Source organism: Pezoporus occidentalis, unplaced genomic scaffold, assembly GCF_034315485.1.
Source record: "Pezoporus occidentalis ecotype Australia unplaced genomic scaffold, CSIRO_AGI_Poc_V1 ctg82, whole genome shotgun sequence".
NCBI classification, from domain to species: Eukaryota; Metazoa; Chordata; class Aves; order Psittaciformes; family Psittacidae; genus Pezoporus; species Pezoporus occidentalis.
The window spans coordinates 338,389-357,109 of record NW_026916181.1 but is presented as its reverse complement, the minus strand read 5'-3'; the positions used below and the strand labels follow the sequence as shown (position 1 = coordinate 357,109).

At 59.1% G+C, this 18,721-nt stretch overlaps 1 protein-coding gene across 2 annotated transcripts; it reads left to right on the top strand.

Annotated features, from left to right (window-relative positions):
• Positions 1 to 551: 551 nt before the first annotated feature.
• PTPN23 (protein tyrosine phosphatase non-receptor type 23) lies at positions 552 to 18,710 on the top strand. Of its 2 annotated transcripts, none has more exons than XM_062603935.1 (25): positions 552 to 713; positions 3,426 to 3,500; positions 4,709 to 4,836; positions 5,408 to 5,484; positions 6,458 to 6,507; positions 7,471 to 7,602; positions 8,050 to 8,130; positions 9,403 to 9,534; positions 9,678 to 9,725; positions 9,933 to 9,989; positions 10,534 to 10,592; positions 10,851 to 10,930; positions 11,114 to 11,228; positions 11,597 to 11,662; positions 12,018 to 12,163; positions 12,552 to 12,875; positions 13,167 to 13,321; positions 13,823 to 13,974; positions 14,270 to 14,449; positions 14,673 to 16,848; positions 17,035 to 17,216; positions 17,353 to 17,457; positions 17,541 to 17,679; positions 17,758 to 17,871; positions 17,960 to 18,710. In XM_062603935.1, exons 1-25 carry the CDS (start codon positions 630 to 632, stop codon positions 18,497 to 18,499), a joined length of 5,397 nt encoding a protein of 1,798 aa, XP_062459919.1. In that variant the 5' UTR covers positions 552 to 629; the 3' UTR covers positions 18,500 to 18,710. The 2 variants fall into 2 exon arrangements, with proteins under 2 accessions (XP_062459919.1, XP_062459918.1); XM_062603934.1 differs by having other exon boundaries at positions 553 to 713; positions 17,032 to 17,216.
• The last annotated feature ends 11 nt before the right edge of the window (positions 18,711 to 18,721 follow it).

Genomic DNA, 18,721 nt, shown 5'->3' with positions numbered 1-18,721 from the left:
TGGGATGGGGTAAACTAGGATCTATGAGATGGGTTGGGATATGTGGGATGGGATCAGATGGGGTTGGATGGAGTCTCTGGGATGAGGAGGGCTGGGTGTTTGGGGGACAGCTAACAAGCCAGAACTCATCAACCTGTTCAATTAGTGGGGTGCTATAGGAAACCACCATTGTCATTCTGACATTAATGGTGTCTCTGGAGCGGATCCAGTGATAGCCTCGTGTGGGAGATCAGGGAATCACCGGGGGAATCACCTATGAAGCACGAATTTGAACGTACGTTGTGATAGTGGGGGTAAGCCACAGGAGATGGAGGGTAAAGGGCTAATTAACTTAAAGGAGTGGCCCTTGGGAACATCCAGGCCCTCACTTGGGCCTGCACTGGGCCAGGCCCGACAGGGATGGCCGTTGCCATAGCAACGACCCGCGGCCTTCCGGGGTGAGGGGCGGTGGGTCGCCACGGGAACAGCCATTCTCCACCTATCAGCGAGCGAGGTGTCGCCGTGGCGCCGGCCGCCGGAAGGGGCGGGGCGAGGCGAGGTGAGCTTCGTGCCGTCGCGAGGACTCGGTTTCCCGTGAGGCGGCGCGCGGGGTTCCGGCGGGTGGGTGGTTCCGGCGGGCGCAGGCCGGGATGGAGGCCGTGCCCCGCATGCCCATGATCTGGCTGGACCTCAAGGAAGCCGGGGAGTTCGCCTTCAACGCCGCCGTCAAGAAGGTGGGGCCGGGAAAGGGGCTGCTGGGGCCGGCGAGGGGCGCGGGGGGGAGCGGGAGGGGCCTGACAGGGGCGGGGCGGGAGGGGCCTGTGAGGGAGGGGAGTGCGGGGGGGGGGAATGTGTGTGAGGGAAAGGAGTGCTCAGGGTGTGGGGAGGGGGATCTGTAAGGAGGGAGAGTGCTTGGGAGGAAGAGAAGGGGGTCTGGAGGGTAGAGGAGTGTTTGGAGTCTATGAGAAGGGAGTGCTTGGGGGGAGATAGGTAGGGTCTGTGAGGGAGGGGAGTGCTTGGAGTGTGGGGCACGGGAGGGATCGAGGGCTCTGTGAGGGGTTTTTGGGGTCTGTGAGGATGAGGAGTGCTTGGGATAGGAAGAGGAACTCTGTGGTGGGTATTTGGGATGTGGGGAGTGTTTGGGGTGCACAAGGAAAGGGAGTGTAGAAGGTTAGGGATTTGGGGGGGTCCTGGTCGAGCAGGGAGTTAAAGCTGAAGGTGTTTTGCGGGGGCTGTGGGTCAGGGCTGCTGGGGGCATTCTGAGGCAGGGACCTGGGCAGCTCCTGAGTGTATGGGGAGAGGGTGAGGTGCGGTGGCTCCCTTTGCCTTGGATGATAAGGAGTGAGGCCGTGTGCCCCCACCAGCCCTACGGCTTGGCCCCACTCGCTCCCTCAGCAGCTGGGGTCAGCAAGTGCTGGCAGAGGGACAGAGTTTGGGGAGGGGGAGTCCCTGGAGCACCCCCCACCCCGGGCAGAGCCTTCCCCTGTCACCTCAGGGCAGAGCGATGAGTTGGCAAGTCCATCCCTGCTGCATGTGACTGTGCTGACTCCCGGCTTCCGATGCTCAGCCACCCTTCCCCAAGCCCCAGTGCCTGCTCCGGCCTCCCCCCTCCAGCAGCAGGTCATTACTAATGCCATGGCGTTAGGAGATCGGGGTTGGTGATGGCTGATTCCTCATGTCTTCTTTTGCGGCCAATCCCTTGTGTCTCCTTTTGGCACCTCCTTTCACTCTGCTCCCACGGGCTCGTGTAAAACGGGAACCCGAGGAGGGGGGTGCTGGATCTCCCACCGGCAGCAGCCCCCAGGCTGTCAGATCATCGGTTAAACCCCCAGTTCCTTTGCAGGAGGAAGGTTGAGAGTTTGGTGGGTGCCACAGATGGTCACGAGGGACAAGACCTGTCCTTGCTGGTTGCTTTAGGGACATGAAGGACTTAATTAATCAGCTGTAAACAAGCTCCACCTCTGCCTGGTGTTTCCTAGTGCCACCCATAGACGAAAAGCAGGATTTATGGATGTGGAAGAAGGAGCGGGGGTTCTCCTGTGTTTATGTCACCACCTACTTTCCACCCTCCTGTTTTTTGGGGGGCAGAGTGGGGCTGGCATCCTGTCAGACCCTGACAGTGGCATTAGCCTGGTGGGAACATCCCTGTGCCGGAAGGAAGGTGTTGTGGGATCGCCGAGCTGAGTCATGCTGTGCCAGTCGGGACAAGGTGCAGCAGCTCTCAGCGGGGAGTTGGCTGTGCTGTGGGCCTCAGAGCTGAGGCAGAGGGATGGATGGTGGCCTCCAGGTCAGAGCTGGGCTCAAGAAATAGGGTCTTAACCAAAAGTGGGCTGTTTAGGGAATTTGTGTATGGCAGCAGGTGGAAATCCGGTTTGTGAACCGACCTTCCCTGTGGGTGTTTGATAGAAACGCATGCTGCTTTACTGGCAAATAGAAACCTGGTGCCCTGGTCAAAACGGAAGGGAAACGTTCCTCCTTTCTCCAGCACTGAGCTGTGTTCACCTTGAGCTCAAGTGATAGAGGGTGTGGGCAGCCCTCCAGACATCCCCAGCCACCCTTAACCTGGTAGCCACTGGGGTGGATCAAACCCTGGTGTCCACCTAGGCCAGAGCAGAGTGGGGCTGTGGGTCCCTGATTCTCTTCTGCAGCTGTCAGGAAGGTTGGATGAATTCCTGACAGGCCATTGAAGGGTCCCAGCTCCCTGCAGTTGGGGAGCACTATGCTTGCTGGCAGCATCATGATCTGAGGGTTCCCAAAACTCTTGCTAAAGGTGCATTTGGGGAGCCCTGTGCTGGCTGCTCCCTCTGTGGTGCTGGGGAGACATAACTCATCACCAGGCGCCTTCCTCAGGGATGCAGCAGTAATTTTATTTCTTAATGAGCATCTTTGGCCAAGCCCTGGCTCCAGCTCCTCTCTGGTACGGGCTGCAGGGCCAGACTGTTCCATGCTATCCTGTTTCGTTTCCCTTTCTGCCCTCACTGGGATGAGCTGCTGCTTGGCCAGCCACCAGCGCGGCATCACCCTTTGAAGCTCTGCAAGAGACTTTCCTTTCATTCCAGCACAGAGCAGGTGCTGGAGTCACTTTAGTTCTCTCTGTCCTGTTTGCTAGTAACTCCTCAGGACCTCATGGCCACTTGCTTCCAGCTTTTATGCCCCAGCTCCAAAGTCTCTGTTGTGTGCCAGATCAGTGCCTCTGCCCAGAGTGTTTGTGCAGGACCCTGCGCCCTGGCTTTGCATTAAGCTGAGGTTCAGTAGGAGCTGGGCAAGATTTGGGGAACCTTAGGGGAGAAACAAGCTCCCAGAAGGCCTCAAGTAGTCCCTTTCACTTTGCCAGACCTGCCTTGGGGGCTTCTCCCTGGAGAGCTGCCAGTTGTAGCTCCAGCGTGGGGCTGGGAAGGTGGCTTCAGGTGTCAGGCCAGGCTCTCACCTCTCTCGTGTCCCTCCAGTTTGTCCTGAAGAACTATGGGGAGAACCCAGAGAATTACAATGAGGAGCTGCGGAAGCTGGAGCTGCTCCGGCAGGTAAGCTGGGTTCCCTCCCAAACTGTGGCCCTGGGGTGACCTGCCAGAGCTGAACCCAGGGAGCTGAACCCTAACCCTGCCCTTTGCTCAAGGATCCGTATTCTGGCTTCCACCACCTCCCTGGACTGGGAACTGTGCCAGAGTGCTACCATGTCTGCTTCTTTTCCTCACCAGCAGCCCACAGATGAGGCTTTTGGAAACTGGGCTGCATCCTGGCTCCCCAGATTCAAGGTTTCCAAGGAGCATGCTTAAGCTTCTGTTGTGTCCGCTTCCCTGAATATGGGGGGGATTTGTATTGAATAGTTCCCTGTTGGGTGGAAGGAATTGCTTTGTCAGTTGGGCTGGTGCCTGAGGTCTTTGCAGGGAATAAATCAGCTTTTTGCTCTCAACTGTGGAGCCCAAATAGTTGTTTTAGTCACTGGAGTCATCACTTTTGGTGGTTCTGAGCAGGTTAGAGGCAGCCTTGGCCCTGTCCAGCTGGTACCTGAGACATGGGTGGTAAAACTGGCTGGAGATGCCCAGAGCTCTGCCCTGTGCCAGCACCAGTGCTGGTTTTGTAGAGGGGCCATAAACCTGATACGTAGGGTGGAGTGGGGGGAACTCATGGTGCAGGCACTGGTGTCATCTCACCAGTGTTTCCAAAGCACAGTGGTGGCCTTCCAGTAGGACTTGATGGGTTTAAGCTCCCTGACTGGCAGCTTAAACACCCATAGCCCAGATCTGGGGAGCTCTGGCCTCTGCCTGTGGGATTAACCCTGAAGCAGGAGGTTGGAAAAATGTTCTGGTGTCTCCTGCTCTTCCCTTCCTTCTCTCAGCTTTGCCATAGCAGCAGGTCCTGTGCCCTGTACAAGACACCCCCTTTTCAGTAATTTCCAAGTTCCCCTCATTTATTTCACCTGCGGGAGCCTGTGCTGGGCAGAGCAGAGGCTTCCTCATGGATCAGTTACTCTGGATCCATAAAGCAGCTTTGTCCAGCCTCACTTTTAGGTGAACAGACCTGTTCTTCTAGATGTGTTTTGCAGGCCTTTTTTTATAAGGCCAAGCTCCTTACTCCCGGGACAGCCAGCAAACGCCCAGCTCTGGCCATCCCCACCACAAAGGCTCCTATCCCAGCCTGTGCATCTCACCACAAATCCAGCAGGCTCCTGTTCCTGTCCAACTGCTCCTGCCCCCATGGTAGCCTTTTCCTCCTCCTTTCTCCCCTCCAGAGTGCCGTCAATGTGCCCAGGGACTTCGAGGGCTGCAGCACACTACGCAAGTACTTCGGCCAACTCCACTACCTGCAGAGCCGCATCCCCATGGGTGCCGAGCAGGAGGCGGCGGTTCCCATTGCATGGTGAGGAGGAGCTGCTTTTCCCAGACCCTCTATCTGGCATGAGGCCTTGGGTGTTGTGGGTGGGAGGATTGGCTCCCAGTGGGAGCTTCCTGAAATGCAGAGGCTGACCCAAAGCAGAGCAGCTGCTCCCCCCGTGTGCATCTGGTATGCTCCTCCGTGAAGTCCAGCAGTGGTACCAGGGGGCCCTGGGGACCCCTTGAGAAATGGCATCCCTCCCTGGAGATCTGGCAAGACATCGAAACAAAGCCATAAGGCAGCACAGCTGGCTCTGAGAATGAAGGCAGAGGCAAGACATTGTCACTGTGCAAGGTGACACTGCTGAGCTCCCCCTGGGTGGCAGAGTTGCTTGGCTGTGTGTAAAAGGTGTATCTGTGCTTTTGAAGCCAAAACAGTGGAGACTGCTCCTATCAGCTTCCACCTAGATTTGATGCCCAGGGTGATGCCAGACAGGAGGGCCACATCTCCCAGCTCTCTGAGGGAGAGCAACTTCTGACAAATCCTTTCCCTGGCTGGTGCCCAGGAACACCAGTAACTCCACCTACGGCTGGTAACGAGGTGTCTTTTCTTACAGGACTGAGATCTTCTCAGGCAAGACGGTGACTCATGAGGACATCAAATATGAGCAGGCATGCATCCTCTACAACCTGGGTAAGGGCCTGGAGACCAGCGGCCCTCTTGGTCAGCCCCGGGCATGAGGGATGTCTCCATGCTCCATGTCAGCATTCCTTAGAGTGGCCAGGCAGCAGCATGGCCCGCCTGGTTCCACCAGCAGCTGGGGATCAGCCTGATTGTGCTTCTTCCCCTCGCTGGGTGTGCAGCATCAGAGCTGCATTAGAGGTTGATGCTGGCTTTTGTCCAAGGTCTCCTCTCCTTTCCTTCTACTCTAAGCATGCCCTGCCCATGCACTGCCTTGTGTCTTGGCCAGAGGTTGCAGCAAGGAGGCTGGCAGTGAGCTGCAGCATTGCAAATGCCCTTTCTGGAACAGTTATGTACAAAGCTACCAGGCTTTGTACAGCTCATCCAGCACACCATTGCCTCAAAAGCCAGTAAATGAGTGTAAAAGCACCAAGTCTAACGCTTGTTCCCTCACCCTTGCTGTCATTCACGGACAGTCACGGCTCAGAGGCGGGTTTTGTTAGCCCCAAAGGCAACACTCAGCCCCTGGTTGCTTAACGTAACTGGAAACACTCCCACCCTTGTACTGCAGCTCAGGAGCTGACTGTGTGCTCCCAGCTCACCACACACAGAGCAAAGAGCTTTATTTTAAACCCCAGCCCAAAGCTGTTCCCTCAAGTTAGAATAAACCTTTGTTCAACCAGGAGGGTGTTAAATATTTGCTTTTCCATACTGAGGGTATGTTTCCAGCCTGAGACTTTCCTGTGCTGAATAACTTGGGTGTGAAGCCTTCCACACTTCTGCCCTGTGAGAGGAGTATCCCAAGTGCTGCTTCTCTTGTGTCCCGCTGGTGCAGGGAGCTAGCTGGGTTCTGTCAGGTGTCTCTGGCCAATGTGCCACAGGTCCAGGCTTCTCTGGTACCAGACACCCCATCCCTGGAAGTAGTACAGGGTTGCTGTTGGTGTCTCCTCACCCTTCTGAGCCACCATCCATCCTCTTTCCACAGGTGCACTGCACTCCATGCTGGGCGCCATGGACAAGAGAGTGTCGGAGGAGGTAACGGTCCCTGGGGTCTGCCCTAAATGACTTTCCTCTCCCGTGTGGTTACCAGCCACCAGCCAACAGCATCCCCAGTACTTCTCCTCTGTCATCTGGGTGGTTACAAAGCTGTTGGACACCAGCTCTGAATGTCTGCTGTGACCTAGTATTATTGTAGAATGTTACAAGGGGACATCCCCTCCTGGCTGTGTCCCTCCATGCATGTTGTTGCTGCCTCTGTTCCAGCAAAGCTCTGTGTTCTTGTTGGCTGGCCTGACCTTCTGAGCACCTGGGGCTGGGAGGGCAGAGATATGTTGCACTTTGGGGCATGCATGACCAGTGAAAAGTGCTGAGTGATTTAAAGCCCTGTGAGGCCTAGGGATTCACTTCAGGTTTATGGCAGCTTCTTTTTGGGGTTCTTAGAGGAGGCATGAGCAGCGTGGGGAACATCTAACTCTGTTGAGCTGGAGTCTATCACCCTAACCCTGCCATGAGAAAGCAGGTTGTTCTTTGTTGGCCTTGTTCAGCCTGGAGAAGAGAAGGCTCCAGGCTGACAAGAAAGCTGGGGAGGAGCTTTTGGCAAGGGTCTGTAGGGATAGGACGATGGGGAATGACTTTAAACTGACAGAGGGGAAATTGAGATGTGATGTGAGGAAGAAGTTCTTCCCTGTGAGGGTGGTGAGGCCCTGGCACAGGTTGCCCAGAGAAGCTGTGGCTGCCCCATCCCTGGCAGTGTTCAAGGCCAGGTTGGACAGGGCTTGGAGCAACCTGGTCTAGTGGAAGTTGTCCCTGCCTATGGCAGGGGGTTGGAACTGGATGAGCTTTAAGATCTCTTCCAACCCAAATCATGCTGTGATTTTCCTGGCTGGCTGAGTCTCCACAAATTCCTCACATCTGGCAGCTTGTGCCTCTGTACATTTGCTAGCTTGGCATGTGAGCAAGAGGGCTATGCAAACCTGACATGTTCTCCCATCCTCTCAGGGCATGAAGGTTTCCTGCACCCATTTCCAGTGTGCTGCCGGGGCCTTCACCTACCTGCGGGATCACTTTCCTCACTCCTACAGCGTAGACATGAGCCACCAGATCCTCAACCTCAACATCAACCTCATGCTGGTAGGAACTGGGTTCTGCCTCCACTGGGGCACTGGTCACACTGGGACAACTCCTTGCACACATCGAGGGCTGCTGCCCTGTGACCCGGAGATGGGTATTCCTAGCATTGGGTGCTCCCTGTGGAGTCAAAAGTGTTTGGAGCCAGATGAGATGGGATCCAAGTGTCCCAGGAGGGATTTTATCTGCAGGATTCAGGCTGCTGTAGGCAAGAGGGGCTCCCTCCTGCAGGAGGGAAAGAGATATTGCAAGGTAGCAGGGGAGAGGGAGGGCTCTGGACTGCTCTGCTTGTCCCTGGGCTGGTTGGGCATCCCTTGAGCTGTAGCTCCTGTAGCTCAAGAAAGGGGTTGTAGCTGCTGGTCCTGCCAGGGTTCCGGCCTGGTACTGCTTGGATACAGGGGGTGTCCAAGGTGTAGGGGAGAGTGAGTATTCCCCTCTTGTCTGCAACAGGGCCAAGCGCAGGAGTGTCTCCTGGAGAAGTCCATGCTGGACAACAGGAAGAGTTTCCTCGTGGCCCGGATCAGTGCCCAGGTGAGCTCTGGGGAAATCTCTGGCCACTTCTTACTTGGGACTTGCTGTTCCCAGCACAGTCCCAATCCCTCTGCATGTGGGGTTGGTAGCTCAGAGAGAGTGTCCCAGACCCTGCACAGCTTCAGTGCAGTCAAACAGCAGTATGGGGTGCTGCTACTGCCTCAGGCTCTGAGCAAAGCTGCTAGCTCCTTAAAGGAGACTGTAAGATACTCCAGAGGAAACTGATCCATCCAGAGGGACCTGGAGAAGCTGGAGACGGGGCCAGTGCAAAACTCATGAAGTTCTACAAGGCCAAACGCAAGGTCCTGCACATGCATTGGGGCAATCCCAAGCACAAACACAGGCTGGGGGAGATGGGATTGAGAGCAGCCCTGAGGAGAAGGACTTGGGGGTGTTGGTCGACAAGAAGCTCACCATGACCCAGCAGTGTGCACTTGCAGCCCAGAAACCAACCATGTCCTGGGCTGCATCACCAGCAGCGTGACCAGCAGGTCAAGGGAGGGGAGTTTCCCCCTCGTCTCCACTCTGGTGAGATCCCTCCTGCAGTCTTGCATCCAGCTCTGGGGCTCGCAATGCAAGAAGGTTGTGGACCTGCTCGGGCAAGTCCAGAGGAGGCTGTGAAGATGCTCCGAGGGCTGGAGCACCTCTGCTATGGAGACAGGTTGAGAGAGCTGGGCTTGTTCACCCTGGAGAAGAGAAGGCTCCGGGGAGACCCTTCCAGTGCCTAAAGAGGCCAACAAGAAATCTGGAGAGGGGCTTTTGACAAGGGGCTGTAGGAATAGGACAAGGGGGAATGGCTTTAAACTGACAGAATTGAGATTTAGATGGGATATTAGGAAGAAGTTCTTCCCTGTGAGGGTGGTGAGACACTGGCTCAGGTTGCCCAGCGAAGCTGCGGCAGCCCCATCCCTGGCAGTGTTCAAGGCCAGGCAGGACAGGACTTGCAGCAACCTGGTCTAGTGAAAGGTGTCCCTGCCCGTGGCAGGGGGTTGGAACTGGATGAGTTTTAAGGTCCCTTCCAACCCAAACCAGTCTGCGGTTCTGACTCTCTGTGTGGGGTAGGTTTATTGTGGCAATGTCTTTAGTCCCTGGTTCTGACCTGAAATGCACCCACAAGTTCTCCACCAACCATTTTCCTGCACTGACTGAGTGATCTGAGACCTTGGACACAAATGATGGTGGCAGTGAATCCTCCTTTCCCTTCCTGCTCTGAATTCTACCTGGGGTCTGTCTTTCTGGGACTTTTCCGAACACCCATCCCTCTCTCTGTAGGTGGTGGATTACTACAAGGAGGCCTGCCGGGCGCTGGAAAACTCAGAGACGGCCTCGCTGCTGGGAAAGATCCAGAAGGACTGGAAGAAGCTGGTTCAAATGAAAATCTATTATTTTGCTGCTGTGGCCCATGTAAGTGGGGAGACCAACTGGGGGGCTGCTGGGCTGCAGAGGTACCTGCCCTGTGCTCCCATCCCTGTGGGCTTTTCTTGCTTGTTTCAAAGATATCCCTCGAGTTCTGGAGTTCTGATGCCACTGATTGTGTTTTCTTGCAGCTGCACATGGGAAAACAGGCTGAGGAGCAGCAGAAGTTCGGGGAAAGGGTAAGCAGAGTCGTGTCAGGCCAACCCATCCAGTGTGGGTTCTGGAGTGTGTCACCAGCAATGTTCTGCCTCCTGCAAGCACTTGTGGGTGCTCTTGAAAGCCCCAGTAAGCTATGGGAAGCTGCAGCTCTTGGGTACTGGTGGTGGTCTACTGGAAAGCAGGGGCACCTACTTCTGTGCCAGCCCTGATTCTTGGTCTCTGTGCAGGTCATCTACTTCCAGAGCGCTCTGGATAAACTGAACGAAGCCATCAAGCTGGCAAAGGTGCGTTCCTGCTCCATCCAAGAGCAGTAATTGGGTTTTTAAAGGGAGTGAGCTGGGCCCTGGCTCAGGGCAGTGGGATGACAGACTGGAAAGATGAGAATCTCTGTCAGTTTAAAAGCTTTCCTTCTCGTTGGCAAAGCTGTTCCCAGTGTTTCACTTTGCTTCCCTCTGGGACATCCAGCCAAGTCCAAGGCTCTAGTCACTGCCTACAGGGCTTTAGCAGGGTTTGGTTTGGTTTGAATCATTTAGGAGCATGTGGGCAGCTCCAGAAGGGCTGTGGATCAGCCCTGCTTCCTCATTGGGTTCCTCACAGAGCCCTTTGTGTCACTGCTGCAGTGCCAGGGAAACCCATGGCAGGGTATGCATGTGAAACTGGGGCACAGAGGGTTTGGGGCTGCCCCCAGGCATCTCTGTTCCTCTATGGGGCACAAGGAGAGATGGCTGGTGAGGCTGCTGCTGAGTCCTGGGCACACAGAACTGTGGTCGGCTGCAGGGAAAGCACTCAACACTCCCTGCCCGTGCCAAGTTGCTTTTATTCCTGCAGGGCCAGCCAGAAACCGTCCAGGAAGCCCTGAGATTCACCATGGATGTGATCGGTGGCAAGTGAGTCCGTGCACGGGGCACCCCCAGATGTAAGCTGTGGGTCAGAAATGCCTGTTGGCCAGAGCAGCCCGGGGAGTGTGTCCCCTGATGTGCAGAGCCAAGCATCTTGTGCTGCCAGAGACTTGGGATGTGAAGCTGCTCTTTGCTCACCCTGAAGCGACCTCAAAAGAGCCGTGGCCTGACCCCACAGGGAGTGAGCTCAGGGAGCTGGGAATGCCATCTGCTCCTCACCAATGCAGTGTCACTGCTTGTTTCCAGGTACAATTCAGCCAAAAAGGACAATGATTTCATCTACCATGAAGCTGTGCCTGCGCTAGACACGCTGCAGTCTGTGAAAGGTGAGGATGGGCAGTGTCTGTTTCTGTCTGAATCCATGGGGCTCTGGGACCCATTGGGACTTTGTGCCATGCTCCCTGTGGATGTGCTGGGAATGAAGGTGTGGAGCAGGAGGGTGTGACTTGGGAGTAACTGGCTGCCCGTGAAGGTTTCTGACAGGGCTGTGTTGTATGTTCACCCCCCAGGTGCCCCCTTGGTGAAGGCCCTCCCCGTCAACCCCACGGATCCAGCTGTCACCGGCCCTGATATATTTGCCAAGCTGGTGCCCATGGCTGCCCATGAGGCCTCTTCCCTGTACAGGTGGGTCCTAGGCTGTATAGGTGGGTCACCAGCACGGCTCTGCCAGAGCAGGAGAACCAGCCGGTGGAGCTGGGCATGTAGGTCTCCAGCACCAAGACCAACAAGGAGCCCGTGGTCCAGCTCTGTGCCTCTGCTGTCTGAAGGGAGCTGGAGGTGACCAAACCAGCCACAGTGGGTTCCCTGGGGAAGCACTGGCATCCCAGGAGTTGTCCTCATGCCTGGCTCAGGAACTGCCCCAGAGGCCCATATGCAGCAGGCTGAGAGGTGGTTGAGGCTCTGGCCAAGTCCCAAGGGGCTCTTGCAGTTTATGGTGGAGGTTTCCCTGGTCCCGTCGTGTCACTAAAGGATGTTATTTTCTCCTGTCTCAGTGAGGAGAAGGCCAAGCTCCTGCGAGACGTGATGGCCAAAATTGAAGCCAAGAACGAAGTGCTGGAGTAAGTGTGAGCTGCACCCAAACAGGGCCCTGGCCAGTCCCTCCCTGCTGGGGAGTATCCCAGTGATCCCATTGTTGGGTTTCCTACCTCAGGGCCAAAGGGAGTGCAACCATCCCTAATCTGTAACCCTCACACTGAGCACAGTCAAATCCCAGTTTGCCCAGCTCTGGGCAAACCCTGTCCTCCCAGTTCCAGTCCCAGTGATCACTTCCCAGATTCACCTTGCAGCTTTGCTGAGGCATTTGGGGGTGATGCAGCAGTGCTGTGCTCTGAGCTGGCTGTGGTTTGGGATGGGAGGATTTTCGGGGGGGGGGGGGCTCTGCCACTACTCAGGGGCTTGTTCTCTTACCTGTAGCCAATTCATGGACTCCATGCAGCTGGACCCTGAGACCGTGGACAACCTGGACATGTACAGCCACATCCCCCCCATCCTGATGGAGAAATGCGCTGCTCTCAGTGTGCGCCCTGACACTGTCAAGAACCTTGTCCAGTCCATGCAGGGTAAGGACACAGGGACCCACAGAGAGACCAGGGACATCTGGGTTGGCCTGAGGGCAGGCACCCCACTCCATGCCTGGGCTTGGTTTGGGGAACCCCCACCATGATGGCTGATTCTTTGCTGGTATGAATTCCTGAACCCTAAAATGTTTTTCCTGTTGAGCCCTGCTGTGTGGCCAAGGGGGTCAATGCTCTCTGGAGCCAGTGCAGGCAGGCCCTGAGCTCAGCACCCGCATGTCTTGGGCAGGGTGTCTTTGTCTTCTGTGGTTTCCCACAGCCAGGTTTATTCCTCAGGCTGCCACATCAATGCCTGGCTTTAGGCTCGGAGCAGGCAGATTCATAGCTGGCGGTGCTTCAGCCCTTTCCCATCCTCCATATCTCTCCCCTTCAGTGCTATCCGGGGTCTTCACCGACGTGGAGGCTTCCCTGAAGGAGATCCGAGACCTCCTTGAGGAGGATGAGGTGCAGGAGCGAAAGCTGCAGGAGCTGCTTGGGAAGGTCCCACCACCCCAGGGGTCGTCCCCACCACCACCATCCCCAGGGCTGGCTGAGGTCAGCAAGGAGTGCTCCAAGTACCTGGAGGTGCATGAGAAGGCCAGCTTCACCAACACCGAGCTCCACAAAGCCATGAACCTCCACATCGGCAACCTTCGCCTGCTCAGCGGGCCGCTGGAGCAGGTCCGGGCCGCGCTGCCCTCACCCACCTTGACTGAAGGTGAGCAGAGCCTCTCACCTGCACACAGAGCTGGGGGAAGGCAGGTCCCACGTGTGCCTCTCTCTGGGCTCCCCTCCTGTTGCCCTGTGCCTTGTGAGGCGTGCTGGGGATTTCTCCCTCTCAAAAACACATGAAATGGGGTCCTGGTGTGGGGACAGAGACACAGTTCCTGTCCTGGCAGATGCCTGGCTTTACCCTTGGGTGCTGGACCAAGGGCAGGTTGGCTCTGTACCCCTGCAGAGTGTTTCAGCAGGGCTCCAGCGCAGTCACTGAGCCCTCCCTGTCCCCCAGATGACAAGCAGGTGCTGCAGAACCTGAAGCGAATCCTGGCCAAGGTGCAGGAGATGAGGGACCAGCGGATGTCCCTGGAGCAGCAGCTGCGGGAAATGATCCAGAAGGATGATATCACCACCTCACTGGTCACCACTGACCGCTCTGAGATGAAGGTTGGTGCCAGTCACTGTGTTTGGGGAAGTCCCATCTTCCTAGAATCACAGACTGGTTTGGGTTGGAAGGGACCTTAAACCTCATCCAATTCCAGCCCCTGGCCACAGGCAGGGACACCTTCCACTAGACCAGGTTGCTCCAAGCCCCATCCAACCTGGCCTTGAACATTGCTAGGGATGGGGCAGCCACAGCTTCTCTGGGCAACCTGTGCCAGGGCCTCACCACCCTCACACAGAAGAACTTCGTCCTCAGATCTCATCTCAATCTCCTCTCTGTCAGTTTAAAGCCATTCCCCCTTGTCCTGTCCCTACCTGCCCTTGTCAAAAGCCCTTCTCCAGCTTTCTTGTCAGTCCCTTTAGGCACTGGAACCTGCTCTAAGGTCTCTCTGGAGCTTTCTCTTCTGCAGGCTGTGCCACACATCCCAGTCGGGGCTGCAGCAGTAGCTCTGCTCTGGCCCACCCCATCCGTGCAGCCTCTCAGAGCCCCCTCTCTCTTGGCAGAAACTCTTTGAGGAGCAGTTGAAGAAGTACGACCAGATCAAGGTCTACCTGGAGCAGAACCTGGCTGCCCAGGAGAACGTCCTGAAGGCCCTGACGGACGCCAATGTCAAATACGCGGCCGTGCGCAAGGCCCTGGCTGAGGTGGAGCACAAGTGAGTGGTGTGCAGGCCTGGTGGGGGGTGTTTCTCTGGTGGGGGGTCTCAGTGCCATGGTGGGGTCTTGGTGCGCGGGAACAGCCTCTGCCCACCCTGAGGGAGAGCTGCAGGGTCAATGCCAGCTCCTCTGCTCTGCCCTCATCCTGCCTCACAGCTGGGGGCCTCTGGTGGCTGTTTATCCTGCACCCAGTGTCCATCCCAGTGGCGTGCTGGGGGGTGCCCCAGGTGCAGGGACCCCCAGCATTGGCCTGGTGCTGCACCCTTGCTCATGCTTTCTGCCCTGTCTCCACAGGTGGAACACCACTGTTCAGACCCTAGTGGCCTCCTATGAAGCCTATGAGGATCTGATGAAGAAATCACAGGAGGGGAAGGACTTCTACACCGACCTGGAGGGGAAAGCTGCCAAGCTGCTGGAGAAGGCCCGTGCTGCCTGCCAAGCCGCTGAGGCCAACCGGCAGCAGATCTTGGAGAAGTAAGTGGTGCCGCCGCCGTTGTCATGACACATGTAGGGCTGAAGCGGGCTGTAAAGCAGGTGTCGGGGTGCAACACCCTGGGAGGTGGGGAGCACCTTTGGGTGCTGCTGGGTGAGCTGGGCTGGGGCTCGAGGGGTTCACTCTGCTGCAGTGGGTGTGCTGGGGGCCTGTGGTGCTGCACTGAACCCCCCTGAGCATTGCCCCCCCGCTGCCTCCTGGCAGGGAGATGAAGAAGCAGCCGCCTCCCCGGCCCACGGCCCCCAAACCCGCCCTGCAGATGAAGCCTCCGGAGCTGGATGCAGGTGGACTGGATGCCATGGACCTGCCACCGCTGGGCTCATTGGTGCTGTCGGACCTGCCCGAGGAGCTGCGCAGCCTGCCCCCTGACGTGCTAGCCGGGCACCTGGCCCACCTGCCACCCCCTGCACTGGCTGCACTCAACCCGGCCCTGACCACCGGGCTGCGGCCCCATGGACCCGAGCCCTTCCTGCCAGGGGCCAGGCTTGCCAGTGCCCCGCTGCAGCCCCTCGCCCGCTTCTCTGGGCCCCCAGCCCTTCCAGGACACTATCGTTTGCCAGCAGCCCCTGCCTCTGCACCAGGCCCCTTTCCCCCTGGCACGGGGGCCCCGGTGCAGCTCTTGCAGCCCACTGCCTCTCAGGCAGCCAGGCTCCCCCCTGGCCCCAGCTCAGCCCCATCCACAGCCCCCCAGCTCTTCCCAGCAGCGCCACTGATGCGAGCCCCAGTGCAGCCTGGCTACGTGGGGCCCCACATGCTTCCCCCACGCTCATCCCCACAGCATGGACCCCTGCCTGGGTCTGCTCCTGCTCCCACAGCATCCTACAGCCTGGGCCAGCCTGGGGTGCCCGTGCCTGGGCCACCTGCAGTGGGGCCAGCCCCTATGGGTGCCCAGCCACCAGTGGGTGGCCCTGAGCTGACCCCAGGTCCGCGGCCAGCCACCACCACGGTGGACAGCATCCAGGCACCCATCTCCAGCTGTCCCCCTGTCCCACGGCTTCCCAGCCAGGGCCCGGCTGTACCCCCAGGCCCCTTCCTCGCCCCGGGGGCCCCCCCTGCCCCCTACCCCTATGCTCAGGGAGGCCCACAGCCCTTCCGGCAGCCAGTGCAGCACCCCTTCCCCCCTGTGCAGCACCCTCACAGCTTTGCCCCCACTGCACAGCTCCAGCCCAGTGCGGAGATGCCGGCTCGGGCCCAGGGCCCACAGCAGTTTCCCCCAGCCCCCTTTCTGCCCCCTGGGAGAGCCACGGTACCGCTGTCCTTCCAGCCACCCCCCAGGCCCACGCTGCCCCCCCAGGCCCAGTTTGCCCAGCAGCCCTTTACTGGCCCTGGGGGGCCCCCGCTGCCTCCCCAGCTTTATCCACTCCCGGGGCAGGACACACTGCAGACTGGGGCCCAGCCCTTCCCCAGGGGCCCCAGCCAGAGCTGCCCCCCGAGGCAGCCCCTGCCCACTGCAATGGGGGGGCTGCAGCCAGTGCCCCCTGGCGCCCCAGGGCTTCCCTTCTGCCCCAGCCCTGCCCCCCCCGGCGGCCAGATGCCCCCTGGGACCATGGCCCTGGGCCCCCCTGCACCCACGCCCCCTGGCCAGGCTGCCCCCCACCATGTCACTCCCTCTCCCAGCCCTGGCCTCAGCCAGGGCCCAGGTGCTGTGGTGGTCCAGGGCACCCTGGTCCCCTCCCCAGCCCCTTCTCCGCAGCCAGCCTTGGCCATGCAGCCCCCAGCACTGGTGCCACAGAGACCCCCACCTGCACTGACGCCAGGGGGGCCTGCGCTCCCCCAGGGCCCTGGCGAGGCCCCATTCCAGCGGCAGAGCTCCTCCACTGATGACCTCCTGTCCTCCAGCCCCGAGAGTCAGCACGGTGGCTCCAAGGCAGCCGTGGGGCAGCCCCTGCTGCAGCCCACCAAGGCAGATGCCAAGGAGGGGCAGAAGCCCAAAGCAGTGCAGCTGATTGAGAACGATCCCTACGAGAAACCAGAGCGAGTGCTGCGGCTGCTGGCGGAGCTGGACCGCTTCTGTGGGCTGGTGGAGCGGCTGGAGCAGCCGGGGCCTGGCGGCGGCACCGAGCTGGACACTGTGTGGAAGGAGCTGCAGGATGCGCAGGAACGCGATGCCCGGCAGCTCTCCATTGCCATTGCCCGCTGCTACTCCATGAAGAACCGGCACCAGGACATCATGCCCTACGACAGGAACCGTGTTGTCCTGCGCTCAGGCAAGGACGACTACATCAATGCCAGCCGGGTGGAGGACCTCTCACCGTACTGCCCCACAGTCATCGCCACCCAGGCCCCACTGCTGGGCACCGCCGCAGACTTCTGGCTGATGATCTACGAGCAGAAGGTCTCCGTCATCGTCATGTTGGTGTCAGAGCAGGAGCTGGACAAGGTACACCTTTCCCTTAGAGGTGGCTAAGGCTGCTGTTGACCTCCTGTCACCATGTGGCAGCTCCAGGCCCCGGCAGGTGACAGGAAAGAACAAGAGGGTCCCTTGGGGAAGTGGCTGCACCTGCTGGGGCATTCTGGTGCTGCCACTGCCCGCTCCTGAGGCCACCCCATTCCCTCCCCATAGCAGAAGGTGCTGCGGTACTTCCCCACCGAGCGGGGCCAGCCCATGGTGCAGGGACCCATCACCCTCGTCCTCACCAGCCTGAAGGTCACCCCCACCCATGTGGAGAGGATGATGACGCTGCAGTATCGTGACCAGAGCCTCAAGCGCACCGTGGTCCACCTCCAGTTCACCTCCTGGCCAGAGCTGTATGGCAGTGGAGGGGAAGGGTCCTGCTGTGGGTGGGGGAGTCCCATGGGACCCTCGATTTGCTCCTCAGGGTGGCATCTAGCCCCCCTGGGCGGGTGGGGGGTGAGAGCAGTAAGTGTGTGTGTGTGTCCCCAGGGGCCTGCCTGACAGCAAGGGGAGCCTCCTGCGCTTCATCCAGGAGGTGCATGGCCACTACCTGCACCAGCGCCCGCTCCACACCCCTGTCGTCGTGCACTGCAGGTGAGCAGAGCCTGGGGTGCTCCTGTGAGGGCTGTGGGGGTGCCCCCTTGGTGGGTCTGTCACAGCCGGGGGTGTCTCTGCAGCTCCGGCGTGGGCCGCACGGGGGCCTTCTGCCTGCTCTACGCAGCCATGCAGGAGGTGGAGGCGGGAAATGGCATCCCCGACCTGGCCCAGATCATCAAGAGGATGCGGCAGCAGCGTAAGCACATGCTCCAGGAGAAGGTAGTGCGGCCGTGGGGTGGGGGCCGTGGGGTGGAGGCCGTGGGCCACTGCCTCACCTGCTCTTCTCCTTCCTGGCAGCTGCACCTCAAGTTCTGCTACGAGGGCGTCCTGCTGCACGCCGAGCAGGTGCTGCTCCGCCACGGGGTGGGTGCTCCTGCTGTCCCCAAGGCCACCAACAACACCTCCCCCAAGGTGGGTGCAGTGGGAATGGGGTGCTGGGGGGGGGGGTTGGAGGGAGCTCTGCTGCTCCCACACTCACAGAGCATCCCCCCTGCCCCAGCTCTACTTTCCCCAGGACTCCCAGGACCTGGTGCTGGGGGGGGATGTGCCCATCAGCTCCATCCAGGCCACCATTGCCAAGCTCAGCGTACGGCCAGGGGGGGCCAGCGCTGAGCCTGGGGGGGGCTGGGGGGCAGAGGTGTCCCCTCCAGCCGATGCTGTGGACACAGAGGCATTGACGGTGCTTCCCGATGGCGCAATGGATGGTGTTGGTGCCCCTGAGCCCTGCCCGCCACAGCCACCCCCCCATGAGCCACCCGGTGCCCCCGAGAGCAGCAACCGCACGGCTGAGCCCCCTGGGGGTGTGGCAGTGGCCGTGGTGGCCACCCCTGCCGCTGCTCCCCCTTCCTCGTCCTCACTGGAGCTGCTGGCCTCACTCACGCCTGAGGCCTTCACCCTGGATGCCTCCCTCAAGGGCAAGCAGCGGATGAACAAGCAGAACTTCCTGCAGGCACAGCCGGGTGAGGGCCTGCGGGCACCCCGGCCAAGTGATGACCCCCTCAGTATGCTTGACCCTCTCTGGACCCTCAACAAGGCCTGAGGGGGTGGCAGGGTCCCAAACCCCAATATCCCCCTGTTGGGACCCCACTTTGGGACAGGCTCCAAGGGGTGTGCGTGTGGGGTCCTGCCCTGTGCCCCCCCAGCCCCTTATCTCTGTACAGATGTAACTGGCGCTCGCCCCGTTATTTGACTTCAATTCAGACTGACTTTTTCAGCTCTTTGCTACTAAAATAAAGTGAGTTTGATTGGCACGTGCTGACGG